This window comes from Lepidochelys kempii, chromosome 11 (genome assembly GCF_965140265.1).
Source record: "Lepidochelys kempii isolate rLepKem1 chromosome 11, rLepKem1.hap2, whole genome shotgun sequence".
NCBI classification, from domain to species: domain Eukaryota; kingdom Metazoa; phylum Chordata; order Testudines; family Cheloniidae; genus Lepidochelys; species Lepidochelys kempii.
In genome coordinates this window covers 32,904,076-32,921,650 of record NC_133266.1, presented here as the reverse complement: position 1 = coordinate 32,921,650, position 17,575 = coordinate 32,904,076, and the positions used below count along the sequence as shown (strand labels likewise).

The 17,575-nt window shown below is 42.7% G+C and overlaps 1 protein-coding gene across 1 annotated transcript in view; it reads left to right on the top strand.

Annotated features, from left to right (window-relative positions):
* The first annotated feature begins 1,449 nt into the window (after positions 1–1,449).
* The window catches only part of LY75 (lymphocyte antigen 75), an 82,762-nt gene continuing 66,636 nt past the window's right edge, over positions 1,450–17,575 (top strand). Inside the window, exons 1-6 of the mRNA XM_073305589.1 lie at positions 1,450–1,652; positions 5,652–6,023; positions 10,579–10,752; positions 11,052–11,216; positions 11,917–12,027; positions 15,673–15,816. Of these exons, the coding sequence (XP_073161690.1) occupies positions 1,565–1,652; positions 5,652–6,023; positions 10,579–10,752; positions 11,052–11,216; positions 11,917–12,027; positions 15,673–15,816 (1,054 nt within the window). The 5' untranslated portion in view covers positions 1,450–1,564. The remainder of the gene's footprint in view (positions 1,653–5,651; positions 6,024–10,578; positions 10,753–11,051; positions 11,217–11,916; positions 12,028–15,672; positions 15,817–17,575) is intronic.

Below are 17,575 nucleotides of genomic sequence, written 5' to 3'. Positions count from 1 at the left end.
CACTGTTCCTTTTATGTATGTCTCAGTGAAGTCCTGGTTCCCCTTTGCACCCCACCCAGGGGCCTGAATGCACTGAGGGGTGTGATTTTAAGTGTAACCCTTCTGCCCATCAGAGTTGGCAGCAACAAGGGCCGGGTTCAGTATCTAGGGGATCCATTCCAATAACACAATGCAAACCGGCTTGAGCCCCCACCCAGTGACCTGGGACAAATATATACCACCCCCGCTGGCCGCCTCCAAGAGGCAATGCTTCCCCTCTCGCAGGCACATAGTCTGAGTGTAGCAAAAAGAGTTTTAATAACAGAGAGAAACAATGTGGGGAAACACCACCAACAGGATTCATAACACAACCCATGAGCAAAAAACCCACCCCAAGCAAATTGGGGCATGCCCTTTCCCTTTTGTTCTTGAGTCCAGCAACCCCAAAGTCCAATGACCCAAAAGTCTCTGTTCCTGGTCAGGACAGCCCCAGAGTTCAAAAGTTGATCTGCAGAGCTTTACCTCCCAACCTGGGTGGAAATGGGGGGGTGGGGAAGAGAGGTAAGGGGCACCTTACATGATCTGAAGCTGACCGCTGCACAGCTCCATAGGCCTTCGCTCCACCAGCCGCCCCACAAACTGCTTCGCTCGGCTCCGTGGCACACAAGCAGCTCCCGCCGTCTCACGAACTGCTCCACCAGCCGGTCCACAAGGCACTCCAGCCGTCCCGCAAACTGCTCCACAATATATCTTTAGGCTCCCCCACTATTTAACACAATGCTCAGTGATTTCAGCTCTTAGTCAGTTCAGCTCTTTGGTGAATTCAGCTTGTAGTAGGGGAGCCTCAGTGCTGGTGCACTAGTAGCCCAAAGTGAGCTCAGCAGCCTGTAACTAGACTTCTAATGAAATCAAAATTAGCTCTGATATTCCACAGGGGAGACAGGAAGTGCAACTAGCATGTAAGACCCTCACCAAGGGGCCCATACCACCAAGTATTAATACTTGTCCTCAGCCTCTCTCCATTCACAGAGTTTGGGAACCCATGACCCTTGCCTAGCGAGTGCTACTTAGTTGATGGTGCGTCCCTCCATCATAACAAAAGCTCAAGTACAGTTCCAAGCACAGTTCCCATAATCAGCGTAATAACAATTTATTCTTCCTGCCCCAATAACAGAGACACCGGGGATCCCACAGCAGCCAAAGTGACCATTTGGGCAGCTATGGGCTCATTCTAGGCGGGGTGGGTGTGCCTATGCAAATGAGATTGGCCCCTGAAGTTGTTTTCCACAACTTGCCACACCTCACCACCAGATGTCAGGGTGGAGCTCATCCTGACACTGCTTACATAAGTAAGGTCCATGCTAAAACTAGTAGGGTAAACTCCTTTGACATGCTTTCGCCCGGCAACAACTTACCCGCCCAGCCTGGAGTCGAGGGGAACGCTCTGATTGGCCCCAGCCTCCTCCAATGGGTTGCCGCGAGAGCCGGGGGGACTGGGGCGTGTCACTGAGCCGGGAAGCGCTCGGGGATCTCTCCGGGGGTCGCGCCGGCTGCTTGGGCTGCTCCGGACTCGCCCTGTGGGAGGATGAGGCGGGCGCCCTGGCGCTCACTGGCCACCTGCGGCTGGGTGGCTCTGCTCGCAGCCTGCTGCTTTGCGCGTGGGGCATCCGCAGGTAACGCAGCGCTGGACTTTCACCTTTACCTGCTTCCAGGTGCTCCCCCGGCCCGGCTCCCTGGCGCAGCGGGGCCACAGCCCCGGGGACCCTGAGCCGAGCCCAGGCAGCTGGGCACCGGAGAAGACTCGGGAGCTGGAGGAGGGAAGAGTCCCTGAGCTGCCCCATCTGCGCTTTGGTGGCGCATTTAGTTGCAACTTCAGGACACTTGAGGGAGCGGGGAGCAAACGCCTGTAACTGGGTGGGAGGAGCGGGCGCCTGTGGCGAGGGGCAGGGTCCCCTAGTGGGAAGGGATGTGCGCCCCGTGGAGAGGTGAAGGGGTCCGCACTCAGGGGCGGGAGCGTCGCATGGACGGGCGAGACGGTCCCACTGTAGGAGTGACCATGAAGGCTGCTGGTCGGGGCAGGGCTCCGCCTAAACGCGAATTCACTTTTACTTTCATCCCCTTCTTCGCATTTGCGGCGAGTCTTCTCTGCCTCCTCCATGTAGTCGTCCCCTTCGCGTTTCCAGAAATAACACAACCCCATACGGCCCATGTCCTGGCCTCAGTAGATGGAACCGAAACACTCAGGGAAACCCAGCCCTGAGAGATGAGAGTTCGGGTCCTCAGTATAAGGAAGTGGTGCAGCCGGGGAATTTCAGCTCAGGCGTTTGTGTTTGTTCACTGATAGGTGAGGCAAAGCGACCTCTCTGGCTAAGGCCAAGGAAATGGAAGAAGTTTAGTTTCACTATAATGTGACAAGGGCAAACCAATGTATTAAAAGAAGGAGAGGCAAGCAGGGTAGATAGCAAAATCCAAAGAATGGTGGCCTGCTTAATTCCTAGTCTGTTGCACTCTGGAGGCAGGAGAGTGAATTTGTGTGGGGGGGTGGAGGGTGAGAAAACCTGGATTTGTGCTGGAAATGGCCCACCTGTTGATCACTTTAGATAAGCTATTACCAGCAGGACAGTGGGGTGGGAGGAGGTATTGTTTCATGATTTCTGTGTGTATATAAAGTCTGCTGCAGTTTCCACGGTAAACATCTGATGAAGTGAGCTGTAGCTCACGAAAGCTCATGCTCAAATAAATTGGTTAGTCTCTAAGGTGCCACAAGTACTCCTTTTCTTTCTTCCAGTGTGTAGCCCCACTCTCAGGTGCTAGACAAATTCTTCTGCCAGTCACCATGGATCCTAGGCAGACCAGCTGCTGATTTGTTCATCCAAATGTGGATCTTTTAGAATATTAAACGTTAGCAGGGGCAGATTAGCTCTCCAGGGGCTCTAATATTTAAAATAGTCTAAGGCTGATCTCTCAGGATCCGATTGGGAGTTTTATTCATACACAGGTTGGCTGAACAATTGACAGTTGTTACAATCTGATGAATGTTGTCATCTGATGTTCATAAAAAGGAATTTGAATTCATTTGTAACTCTACTGAAAAAAGGTCCACATCACCAAAGACATCCCAGGTATTCCTGTTGGCAGACTCAGAAGAGAAGCCAGAGATTGAATAGAGAAGGTCCCTGTAGACAGAGAGCTGAGGCATGTTGGTTGAAGTAGTGTGGGAAGCTTTTCTAAATTCACTTACAAAAGAATTTTTTTTTCAAAATCCGCTATCCCTATCTGTACCCTGTACTGTCCAAATGGCTTGGAAAGATCACATTGCTTTCCAGCCTGGGAAGGCTTGCCATAGCTGCAGGACGAAGGATGCTGCTTTTCACATGCCCAAGAGACAACCAAAATGCACAGTATATCTTTTTCTCTTTCCTTATCTCATCAGGTACAGTACTACTAAGGTGCTTATCAGAACAGTATCTGAGTGCTGATTACATCTCAGTTGTAATTCTCAATCTCTGCAGATGTTCCAAAATAGTCAGATCATGAGAAGGGAAGGATTACAACTCAAGTGGATTCTTAAGCTATGATTCCTTGGTGTTTCTCTGTTCTTCCAGTAGAAGCACAATCTTGAATCTTATCTGTTAAGAATCATAGCTATGTAGGGCTAGAAAGGACCCTAAGCAGATATGGCCGGGCCAAACCTGAGTGGACCTGTGACAGAAGGGGCAAGATCACAATGTCTGGAGTAGGAAACCGAGCCCACCCAGCCCTGTGGAACAGAAACCACAGGAGTTGATGCTGTGGGGTGTATGGAGGGCAGACTTGCTGTGCAACCCCCCTCCCCTGAGCCTCTCACACCCCCAGGAGTAGGACCCATCCCACTTTACCACTGGAAATGGGGGAGGTACATACTCCTCTGCCAGCATAGTTGCGACTACACTGGGGGTTTTGCTGCCAGAGCTGTATCAGCTGGGGTGTGTGATTTTTTTCACACTCCTAGCTGACATAGCATATGTGAATATTACTTTATAGTGTAGGCTTTGCCTACAGGAACAGTTTTACCATAATACTGATATAGTTAAACTGGTATAACCCTGTGGACACGCTTATTTTGGTATAAGATTTTTTTTTTTCCGGTTTAGCCTCAAATCCTTTCCAACTGACGTAAGATATATTGAAAAAAGGCCAGTAAGTATCCATATGGGAAGTTATACTGGTGTAACTATATCCTTTTAAATCCACACCTTAGGTTATACCAGAAAAAACTTTCCCATATAGACAAAATCTAAGTCATTCTTGAAGGGCCGTAGGCCCCTAATGCTTCTGAAAATGTTACCTTAGTCCTCCGACTGGTAAGTGTTGGGTAAATATTTCAAGCCCTGTTTAATTGTATGGTTTTATGGTTGTATGCACATTTCTGAAATGGGATAATTGTCCATTATTATATTATCGTTATTATTAATTAATATAACAGTAGCAACCAAGGACCCCAGTCTGGATGGGGGTTCCATTGAGCTGGACACCATACAAACACACATTCAGAGATAGTTCCTGCTGATTAGCAGATAGAGATGATGATGATGGTGATTATTTATTACTGCTTGAGTGTCAACTACAGCATTCTAGTTGATTTACACACAGGCATGAAAACAAAGTCGCAGACCCAGATAGTTTGCCAATTAATCCAACATCTGATCCAGTGTGCACTGAAGTCAATAGAAAGACTCCCATTGACCTCACGGGGCTTAGGATCGGGCCTTACATTGTAAACTCATTTTATGAACATTTAGAAAGAATCTTTTTTTTTTATTAACAGAAATGTTTCACTAAGGAAGATTAAATTGAATGTGCTACTAACGCTAAGGTTTATATAAGTTGTGCCAGTGATAAGTAAGACTGCGATTTTGTCATAGAGGTTGCAGTAGTCACAGAATCTGTGACTTCCAAAGACTTCTGTGACTTCAGCCCACAGCAGCTGGGAGCTGCTGGGTACCCTTACTGCTGCAGCTTCCAGCTGCTGTGGGGGATCCCCGCAACCCCCATATGCCCTGGGCAACAAGGGATACCCACAGCTCCCCACTGCCACAGTGGCAGGGGGACCCCACAGCCATCCGCTGTCGGAGGTGGCAGCGGGATCCCCGAATCCCCTGGCCGCTGCAGACGGCGGGGGTGTCTGGCAGCTCCCAGCCACTCTCAGCCTCTGTCTGCTGCAGCAGCAGGGGGACCCCAGCAGCTCCCCGTCACAGGCGGCAGGTGGATCCCCACAGCACCCGGCCGCCATGGGTGGCAGCTTATCCCTGCAGCTTCCCACCACTGTGGCGGCAGGGGGGCTCCCGGCAGCTCCCAGCCTGTGTGGAGGGGAACTCCAAGCCCCCATGAGTGGTTGGGGCCCCAGAGCTCCTATCCAGCCCTGCAGCTGCCCAGAGGTTTCCCATTTTGTCATGGATATTTTTAGTAAAAGTCAGGGACAGGTCACGGGTTTCCGTGAATTTTTCTGTATTGCCCTTGACCTGTCCCTGACTTTTACTAAAAATATCCATGACAAAATCTTAGCCTTAGTGATAAGCAATCGTATATATACTGCAATTGCTAGTTCTTTCTGGTAGAGCATATCAGAACGTGTCTTAATTTTAAAAACAAAATTTCCCATGTAAATGACGCATATGTGTATTTATATACAGGTAATGGTGCATTTACCATTCGCCATGAAAAAACCAGCAAGTGCCTACAAGTTAAAAACTCACAGATTTTGGCAGCAGACTGCAAGGAGACAAATGAAACTTTGTGGAAATGGGTCTCCCAAAATCGCCTTTTCCACTTGGGATCCCAACAGTGCCTTGGATTAAATATAGTCAGACCAGCATCTCCTTTGAAAATGGTTAATTGTGATTCACAGCTCATGCTATGGTGGCGATGTGTTGATGCTTCCATATTTGGTGCATCCCAGTACAAACTGACTTTAAAAGACAATGTTGTGACTGCAAATATAAATTCGTCAGACACCTGGAGAAGAAGTAACTCTTCCTATGATATTTGTGAATACCCTTACCGTGGTAAGTCTGTGGTTTTGATTTTGTTCTGGAAGAAGTAGGAGATATGGTGATGATTTTCACTAACAATATGTGGGAATATGCCAACTTCTAAGCATTTGAAAGACTGATAAAGGAAGGAAGTTTTTGCCACAGAGAGATAATGATGTTCAGGTATTGCAAATTTGTAATGTGGCATTATTGATTGATTGATTAATTACAGAGAAGTGGTGTTAAGTAAAAGGCTAGTTTTGTACATGTACACCTACCATTCTTTTGATAGCATTCCTTTCATATATGAAACACCAGCCACCTTCTAGCAGGACTGTAGTTTATAGGCCTTTACCTGTCCCTGTTTAAGTCAGTGGAAGTTTTGCCATTAACTTAATTCAGACCAGGATTTCAGGTTTTTTTCTTTCCCTACTACCCTAAATCTGTTCTTGACACTGATTAGTAGGAGTGGTGATCTGAAAACTGTGTAACTGGTTATCTGCAATATTTTTGCATTTAAATGAACAATATTTTAACCATGATAATTGGTGTTCACTGGCTACTGTGTGAAAGTTCACAAGTAAAAAGTTTTTCATGGAGAAAGTGTAGATTGAGCTACTTTCCCCCGTAACAGCATTATTTTAACTTTTTTAAAAAAAGTCAGACTCTTAATAACAAACCACTAACTGCTTAGTTTGAAAAGAAATAGGCCTGGATTGTATCTTTGCCACAAGCCCTGTATAAAAGGCAGGAAATAGCTGTCTCTGGGGTAGTGCAAAGAAGGAACAGAGAGACAGTTTTTGTCTTTAATAGTTTATTCTCTGCTATCTAGGTAAAGGGGAATAGTCTGCACACTGTGCAAAGCCAAAACCAGTAATAGTTCAATACCAGACAGCTGCTGAGCTGATTGGAAGATGATCTCATGCAACATGCTCCAAAACTCTCTATTATTAACTATTATTATATTTATTTTATTCATTATTAAAATGCTTTGCTTTGATGATACACACAAATAAAGACAGCCTCTGCCTTTCTTTCCAGGATCATCTTCACTCTCCTCCTTCAGGTTTCAGAGTAACAGCCGTGTTAGTCTGTATTTGCAAAAAGAAAAGGAGTACTTGTGGCACCTTAGAGACTCACCAATTTATTTGAGCATGAGCTTTCGTGAGCTCCTCCTTCAGATTCTCTCTGTGTCTTGGTGCCATGCATCTTTCCAAAATTACTGCTACTGCCATAGCTAGAGTAACTTATTATAGGGCGTCTGATTTTCAGTTTTATCCAATAAACACCAGTAAAACATCCCTGAAAAAGAAATTGGTGTTTGTCCAATAAACACTAGAAAACACATAAATTGTTATTTGTATCTAAGGGCTTGTGTACGTGGAGCAGTGAGATGAACTATGAGGGTGTGATTTCTAAAGTGCACTACTGTGTTGTGCATTAATTAGTCCATATTGATCCTGCTGGTGCACACTAACGGTTCCCTAGTGCACTTTAACATCGTGCTATTTGAAACAGTACTATGTTATATAGCACCACGGAACATTACAAAGAGATTGCCCACCCCTGCTGTAATGAGTAAACTTTTTGGCCTGAGGGCCGCATCGGGTTTCTGAAATTGTATGGAGGGCCGGTTAGGGGAGGCTGTGCCTTCCCGAACAGCCAAGCATGGCCTGTCCCCCGTCCCCTATCCAACCCACCCGCCCCCCTGCTTCTCGCCCCCTGACAGCCCCCTGGGGACCACTGCCCCCCTGGGACCCCTACCCCTGTTCCCCACCCTCTAATTGCCCTGACCCCTATCCATGCCCCGACCACCCCCCGAACTCCCCTGCCCTCTATCCACCTCCTCCCCCCTGCTCCCTGCCCCCTTACTGCGCTGCCTGGAGCACCGGTGGCTGGCGGTGTGGCTGCACCAGGACAGGCAGCCACGCCGCACAGTCCAGAGCACCGGGTCAGGCCGGGCTCTGCAGCCCTGCTACCCAGAGCATTGTGCTGCGCAGCGGCATGGCTGCGGGGGAGGAGGGACAGCCTCCCAGGCCAGGAGCTCAGGGGCCGGGCAGGACGGTCCCGGCCTACGGGCCATAGTTTGCCCACCTCTGCATTACAGTATATAATATACATTATTCATACAGCATATATAAAAAGAAAACCCTGAAAATCCCATCTACATCGAACTCAACAATTACTAAATATAACCCCTCCAAAATGAAATTAATATATGCTGAAAAACAGAAACCCTATGTATTATTACTTTATTATTTACTATTTTATTTTATTTATTTGCATTGCAGTAGTGGCTCAAGTCAGGGATTGGGACTGCATTGTGAAAGGTGCTGTACAGACATATGATGAAAGGGATGGTACTGCCCCCAAAAGCCTATACAAGCTTTGAATATGACAAGAGACAACAGATGGATATAACAGACACATGAAGGAGTGCACAGAAACAATGACACTATTATGGTTAGCATAAGAAGCAGTGGTTAAAGCACACCAGCTGCTTTTCTATTGTCAAGTGTTCTGTAGGCATCATGGCAGAAGTGAATTTTTAGGAAGGGTTTAAAGGAGGACAATGTGTCAGCTTCATGGATTTTTACAGGGAGTTCCAGTCATGCTTACTTACCCTGCAACTCACCTGTGTTTGCCACAATAGGAAGAGGATCAGCTTCCTATACTGATTTGGAAGTTGTAGGGAACCTGTGCCCACAGTGACAGCTCCCAGCACTGTTTTTACAACTATCGTCACCATAGTATCTGAGCACCTCACAATCATCAATGGATTTTATCCTCACAATACCCCTCTTAGGTAGGCAAGTAGTATTATCCCCATTTTACAGATGGGGAATGAGGCACTGAGAGACAGAGGTATTTAAGTGCCTAAGGATGCAGGTAAACACTGAGGCCCAGCTTTTCAAAGATATTTAGGTGTGTGACTCACTTAGGTGTCTTAAATACCTTTTGAAGATCTGATTTACAAAAGTACCGAAGGAAATTGGGCACCTGTCTGCATCTTTAGACATCAAAATACTTATGTAAACTTGGCCCCAAGTAACTTACCCAAGGTCACACAGGAAGTCTGTGGCTAAGCCAGGAACTGAACAATGGTCTCCGGAGTTTCAGTCCACTCCTCTATCTAGTAGACCATTCTTCCTCCCCTCCAAGAGATTCCCCTATCAGAGATCTACTGGGGGAATCCCTTCTTCCTCTCCCTGATCCTTGATTTTTGTTTAGGTTAAGAGGACTCTCAGGGGAGTCCTGAGGGTCATATGACTCCTTGCCCTCTAACAGAGGGAGCTGTCACTTAGGCCATGCGTACACTTCAGACTTTTGCTAGCATAACTGTACTGGTCAGGCATGTCATGTGGTGTGATCCCTGACTGACATAGCTGTGCTGGCAAAAAGCTCTAGTGCAGATGTAGTTATACTAGCAAAAGCACAGTTTTGCTGTGTCCTTGCTGGGAGAGCTTTGCTGGTATATTATACCAGAATAGCTATAGCAGCAAATTGTTCCTAGTGTAGACCTAGCCTTGGGGAAAAGTTGCTGCAGGCCACAATGTTCCTTTAGCATTTCTTCCCTAGTTGACGAACAATCTGTCATACAGAGAATAACCTGCCCCTGCATGAGGCGAAGGGGGTGCTTTGAATGTGTTTAGTGTATCCCTCTAGTGCTATAGCCATGATGACTCAGATTACCGCATTGACATGGCAGTCAAACTTGGTGCACTCTGTGTCTCTGACCCTAAGAGCTGTCTTGTATTTATTTCTTCTGAGAAGGGAGTAGTTTGTGCAGTGCCTCTGTTGTCCAGCAGGCATGGAGTCAAATCTGAGCTAGGTAAAGTATTCTGTAAGAGACCTTTATGGGTGATATTATACATTTTACAATTTGCCTTAGACTAGGCAGAAAGTAATAGCAGTTAACGGTAATATACAGCATTTTCGTGTTTGTTTAAAGGGACAACATCAACTTGAAATCGAATCCAGGGGTCCCATACTAGGGTGTGGCTCACTTGTGTCCTCAGAGCTCTTGGTGGTGCTTTGTGGCTAGCTGGCCCCAACTCCTTGTGGGAAGGATTCACAGGAACAAAGGGGGAAACTAACTAAGGTGATGATCCTTCAAATGCTTATACGCATGCTTAATGTTACATGTGTAAAGAGTCTTATTGAACTCAATGGGATTACTGAAATGCATGAAGTTCAACACAAGTGTGTTCACAGGATTGGGGTCTAATTGACCATACAGGAAGTATAGTGAAACTGGCTAATACACTGTCATAATATACTGGCTAATAAAAAAATAATGCCTGGGGAATGGAGAGAAACAGAAAAAAAATTATTTAATCTCTTCTGGTTATAGTATTATTATGTGTTATTTGTAACAATAAGAGTACAATATTCCTAGATAGCAGTGTGATTTGGTCATTTTTAAGTTAATGTTCTCCATGTAAGTAGTAGCTTTTATTTGCTACTCTTTTCTTCCTCAACAAACTTGTGAGAGGGGAGTTTTAAATTATTCATTCATTATAATGCTTTCAGGTGTGTTCAGATTTCTCTTTCAAATACTAAATCTGCTGTTTGGTTGCTTTTACAGAGATCTATACGAGGGATGGTAACTCCTATGGAAGGCCCTGTGAGTTCCCCTTCCTAGTTAATAAGACATGGTATCATGACTGCATTCGGGATGTAACACACACAGATGGTGAATGGTGTGCCACAACCTCCAATTACATTCAGGATGCCAAATGGGGAATCTGCTTAAAACCAGGCACGTAGGTTTTCAAAATAGATGTCCTAACAGAGTTCTGCAATTTCATGTACAGCTCCATTTTATGGTATAATATCTGCAGACTAAACTCTTTTAAAATTAGGTCTCGCTGATATTGGAACATTGATACAACAATCAATACAAATATACTCTGTAATATGAGTGATTTTAATATACAACTAAAACACTTCCTTGCATTTTCCTCTGTATTACAATAATGTTCACTAAAATGTTTGAAAAAACCCAAATGCAGTTATTGTTTTTCTATAGTCACCAGATCATGTGTTTGCATTATACAGAGAATGGTTGTCGTGATACCTGGGAACACGATCCAGGATCTGAAAGTTGCTACCAGTTAAACACACAGTCTCCTCTTTCTTGGAAAGAAGCCTATATTTCATGTCAAACACAGGGGGGAGATTTACTGAGCATCACAAATACAACTGAATTAAGTTATATACAAGGTAGGTATACCTATCTGTAATAAATGGATGAGATGAGTATGTTGGCAGCAGAATATCAGGGAACCCTGACAAGTAGAATAACTTCAAGGTAGCATTAAAATTCTCTGGCATGTAAGATCTCTTGGTGCTGTAACTTGTATAATAGGAATGAATTACTAATCTAACCTGAGATTTTCTCATATAGTTCATCTGATTGTATTATAGTGTTTGTGAATGTAAACAGAAGTAAACGGCCTGTGTCCACACACAAAATGCAGAATGGGTCAACCTGACAGTTTAGTGTCAGTGCAGTGCATGGGATCCGCTTGGATCTGGAAATCAAATTAGTTATATTCATTCTAACAGTGCACTCATCCCTTGAGGAAGAGGGTGTTTTGTGTCATTGTCATGTAATCACCTGTGCAGCCATACAGGGCTTTATTCAGGCTTGGACTGGAGGAGGTGTCACTGTGTCTTTGAGTATGGAAGAATAAAACAATCAGTTTCTGGAGGGAACAGGAGGAAGAAAACGGAATTCTGTAACAAATTAAGTTCTGCCCAGGGACCTTAACTTCTTCTTACTTCAGTAGAAGTTGCACATCCATATTCAATGCAAAATGTTTCTCTACTGGACATATTTTCAGTTAGCTCCTTAGTTTAAAAACAACTATTTAATGGATGAACATAGTTTTAATTAACCATTTTTAATTATTAATTCCAGCTAAAGATGGCATTGCAGAGGTGTTTTGGATTGGCTTAAACCAACTGGACATTTCTGGAGGCTGGCAGTGGTCAGACCACACACCCTTGAACTTTCTTAACTGGAATCCAGGTAACCATCTTTTCAATTGAATGAACATATATTCATAATACACACTGGAACTTTACTTTTCATCTTCTTTTATTGCACTTTACCAAAGAGAACATTATTGTTCCATTGCAGTAAAAAGTTGAAAAACATCCTTAAACATTTTTCTTAAAAGGTGAATCCTACTATTCACACAAGTTTTAAATTATGGAAGATTAGGGTTAATAAACCTCTAGGAAAAAAGACAGCTTTTAAAAACACCTTCAGTTTGAGATTGTCTGTCTGCATATTTGGTGCAGCTCCAGGGTTCTTTGATGATTTCTTTTTCCCACTGGCAGAATGGATGAGATTTTATGCACAAATTGTGGAATTCAAAGATATGATTATCATAACCACTGTAATTCACCACATTATAGTGCTATATGAAGGCATACATTTAACAGCATATAAACTAACACATATATGCCAGGGACCTGGGATAAATTGCTATAGAAGCCTGACTTGTGCAGTTAAACTTTTAACTTTAAGGTTACATTAACTTGTGGTTTTGTAGGAGGTGAGGTACAAAGACAAATTTTGGAAAACTTATTTTAAATTCCTCAGAGTTCCAGTGAAATCAGAGTTTTGCTCAATTAGGTATCTTGGAATTTGAAGCCTTGCATTTGAAATCTGGTTTCATTTGTTGTGGGTAATTTATGAGAATCTTTGTTGTATAACTGATTATACATACTTGTTTGTTGTATATACGGATTATACATTAATACTAAGGCTCATGTTTGTTCCTGCCCCTCCTCAAAGTAAGTCTGTGTAGTCTTTTTGGAACTGAACTCTCTCTTTTTCCAGCTTATTGAATATCCTCTTGTTCCATCAAATGGTAGTCATTTGAGGAAGCAAGTGAGTAGAGAGATAAGATGTGGCTTTTGTGAGAGTTTATTATTTTTGGATAAGTTTGCTAAGTAGAGCTTTTTATAAGATTTGCCACATAAAGCATTTCTTTTATCATCTCTTCAAAGTCTAAGGACCCAGCTTTGCCACTTTTACATGAGTCACACCTTATGTGTGATTTCAATGGGACGATTTGCAAAGCAGGGTGCTATTCATCATAAGTAAGGCTGTCAATTAGTCGCAGTTAACTCACGTGATTAACTCAAAAAAATTAGTCGCTATAAAAAAATTAATCGCGATTAATCACACTGACAACAATAGAATACCAACTGAAATTTATTAAATATTTTTGGATGTTTTTCTACATTTTCAATATTGATTTCAGTTACAACACAGTACAAAGTGCACAGTGTTCACTTTATATTATTATTTTTGATTACAAATACATGCACTGTAAAAATGATAAACAAAAGAAATAGTGTTTTTTCAATTCACCTCATACAAGTATTGAAGTGCAATCTCTTGATCGTGAAAGTGTAACTTACAAATGGAGATTTTTTTTTGGTTACGTAACTGCACTCAAAAACAAAACACTGTAAAACTTTAGAGCCTGCAAGTCCACTCAGTCCTACTTCTTATTCTGCCAATCGCTAAGACAAACAAGTTTGTTTACGTTGACGGGCGATACTGCTGCCTGCTTCTTACTTACAATGTCACTTGAAAGTGAGAACAGGCGTTCGTATGGCACTTTTGTAGCCAGCGTTGCAAGGTATTTACATGCCAGATATGCTGAACATTCATATGCCCCTTCATGCTTTGGCCACCATTCCAGGGACATGCTCCCATGCTGATGATGATCATTAAAAAAAAAATGCGTCAGTTAAATTTGTGACTGTACTCCTTGGGGGGAGAATTGTATGTCTCCTGCTCTGTATTACCCACATTCTGCATATATTTCATGTTATAGCAGTCTCGGATGATGACCCAGCATATGTTCATTTTAAGAACACTTTCATAGTAGACTTGACAAAATGCAAAGAAGGTACCAATGTGAGATTTCTAAAATAGCTACAGCACTCAACCCAAGTTTTAAGAATCTGAAGTGCTGTCCAAAATCTGAGAGAGACAAGGTGTGGAGTATGCTTTTAGAAGTCTTAAAAGAGCAACACTCAGATGCAGAAACTACAGAACCCAAACCACCAAAAAAGAAACTCAACCTTCTTCTTGTGGCATCTGACTCAGGTGATGAAAATGAACATGCATCAGTCCGCCCTGCTTTGGCTTATTATCAGGCAGAACCTATCACCATCATGGAAGCATGTCCTCTGGAATGGTGGTTGAAGAATGAAGGGACATATGAACCTTTAGCGCATTTGGCATGTAAATATCTTGCAATGCCGGCTAAAACGGTGCCATGTGAACGCCTGTTCTAACTTTCAGGTGACATTGTAAACAAGAAGCAGGTAGCATTATTTTCTGCAAACTGTAACCAGCCTTGTTTGTCTGAGTGATTGGCTGACCAAGAAGTAGGACTTGTAGGCTCTAAAGTTTTACATTGTTTTATTTTTGAATGCAGGTTTTTTTGTACATAATTCTACATTTGTAAGTTGAACTTTCGTGAGATTGCACTACAGTACTTGTATGAGGTGAATTGAAAAATACAATTTGTTTTTTACAGTGCAAATATTTGTAATAAAAAATAAATATAAAGTGAGCACTGTACACTTTGTATTCTGTGTTGTCATTAAAATTAATATATTTGAAAATGTAGTAAACATCCAAAAATATTTTTAAAAAATGCTGTTCTATTGTTTACCAGCGCGATTAATCATGATTAATTTTTTTAATTGTGCAATTAATCACGATTAATTTTCTTAATCACTTGAAAACCCTAATCATAAGTAAGCGTGGCAGAATCTGCCCCCAGTTGTCTGACAATCCAAACTATGTAGCTCAAAAATTAAAACTTCTAAGTGGTAGATGGGAAAGCCCAATAAATTACAACCTGATCCACTTCCTGTTGAAATCCATGGCAAAACTCCCAATAATTTCCAAGTGTGCAGGATTGTGTCCTTAATGAAAAAAACAAATTATTCTTTTGGCACCAGTTTCCAAACAACAGAGAGAAGTGACTAGGAGGGACCATGTATTGAAATACTTGTTGTCTCACTCATTATAAAGACAGAAAAACTTGATGATAAAACATAAAGCAGTGCCTATTACCAAATGATTTCTGTGGTAAATGTTGTCACTATTCTTTCGTTTTGCTTTTACCGTGCTTCCTGTATTAATACAGGCTTTCTGTTTTGGTAAACATTATATTGGTAGTTTCCAGCTGAAACTCCCATGATTTTAAGAGCAGGTATTTGTAACTGAGCTACCTCTAAATATACACAAGGAAATTTAAGAGTTGACTTTTACTTACAATTATTTCATTAATTCATTTCCTTTTATCTGTTGGTTTATGTCATAGCTTAAATTTTCCTTGTGTTAATTGTAGTTTAGATAGAATATTCTGCTAGGTCTTGTGGTTAAAGTACAGGACTAGGAATGAGCATTCCTTGAGTCTATTCCTGGTTCTTTCAGAAGGCTTCCTATGTGACCTATTGTAAAACAAGTTCCTCAGGCCAAAGATTGTAAAGTGCATTATGATCCTCAGATGGAAGATACTACAGAAGTACAAAGTATTATTATTGCGTCAGAAAGTGTGAGACAAAAGAAGCAATAATCACTTTCACTTTATATAAATCTGAACTCTTACATATAGTTCTTTCTCTCCCAAAGACATGCAAAATGTGTTGCCTTTGGATGGGTCAAGCTGCGTGGCGATGAATGCTGCCTCAGGTCAATGGCAAAGTTACCACTGTGGGACTGCACTTCCATATGTCTGCAAGAAGCCACTTAACAATACAAAATCAGAATTACCAGGTAATCCATCCCTGTGCGTCTGTTTCTGGTCAGTACATAGTGATAATGAGGGTAATGCCCACTGCTGCTATAGTCACCTGCCAGTGTTAAAGTAATGGTCCTCTCCCCACTCTGACTACATCAACCTCCCTCCCCAAAATCCCTTTGCACTGAGTTCCTGTCTTTTTCTACATCAAGCTCAAACTTTTTGCCTTCCGTTTCAAGACAGTGCAGGATCTTCCCTCACCCTGATCTCCCACTTCCTTCTAGCATTCCCTGAGCTTTTCCCAGTTGCCTCCTCCATACTGCTTTCTTTATCATATTTTCCTATTCTCAACTTGTGGCTTGTTTCATACTTTACCCAACGTTTGGAAGTTCCTATCCTCTAGGCATCCTTACTCATTCAAATTCTTCTGAAAACCCATTTCCCTTACAAAGCTTGCCTATATTGACAAGGCGTGTGTTTTAGGTGGATTGAGCATAGGAAACCTGATTCAAAGCCCATTCAACTCAATGGGAGTCTTTTCATTGACTTCATTGGCTTTATATCAAGCCCAGAATTGGAAGCCAGGAACTCCTGAGTTGATGTCTGACCCACTGTATAATCATTACCTCTCTTATACCGGCTGCAGAGGGGTGTGCTGAGAGGTAGCTAATGTTTGTACAGTGCTTTGATGATGTAAACTAGAGAAAAGCTAAGTGTTGTTATGACACTGACCTCATTACCAGTGGTGTCCTCACACCTCCCATACCTGAACTGTGTCTCCTTGTTTGGTTTTGTCTGAGTTAGTGTGTAAGGTCTTTGAGGCAGGGTCTATGTCTTCTCTTCTGTTTTATAAAATACTTTGTGAAGTGCTGTAAACATTCAGTAAGCTTCTAGGAAAGGTCTGACAGGCAGTATGAAATAGTAAGTTTACCTACTGTAACATTCTACTATACAACTTGTAATTACTTCAAATATATTTATGTTTTGTGCTGTATTTTAAATCAGTAAGGCCGAACCTCATTGGAGGTTGAGACTATTTACTGGAAACCTACTTGGGAGAAAAAGATAGTAGGTTCTTCAGTGCTGAGTTTGGGAATTTTTGTGTTTTCCCAGCATTAATCTTGAATGAGGCTATTCAGTGATACCACAATACATCTAAATAATATTATATACTTGACATGCATGCCTTCTAAATCAAGCTGCTGAAGCTAAAGGAGTAATATACTGGTCACTAACAATGAAGTAGCTTTGTTTTTTAGCTGCTTGGCAGTGTGTTCTAATGCAGTTTCAAGGGAAGATGTGGCAGTCGTCGTTGTTTTTCTGACACATACCTTTCGCTTACATCACATTTAGGGTAATGGATAACTTTTACTTTCCACTGCAATTAGCTGCGTTTTCTTTGCCCCTTCCCTACCAGCCATAAATATTACTAATCACTGTTATGGTTTCTCCCCCTTAAACCAGCTGGCTAGATGCAAGCCCCACATGTTTCTCTTTGACCCTTGGCTTAGGTTCCAACGTAGTAAGAGCCATGTTACTTGTTTTTATTAACGTTACCTCTCTCCATTTTACTTTAAGTCAATGATATTTGTAATAAGTGTGTGACATACAGGAATGCTGGTGGAGACTGGAGCATCTTCTGTGCGCTTCCTGTTAGAGCAATTTCTGTACTTTGGGAAGAGAACTTGAACAGTATCACAAAAGTAGAACTCTCCTTCCATTTGACATAGTTGGGGTAGCTACTCTTTAAAATGGTCCCCTCTTCTCAGTGAATTGGAGGGTACAATCTGGGAC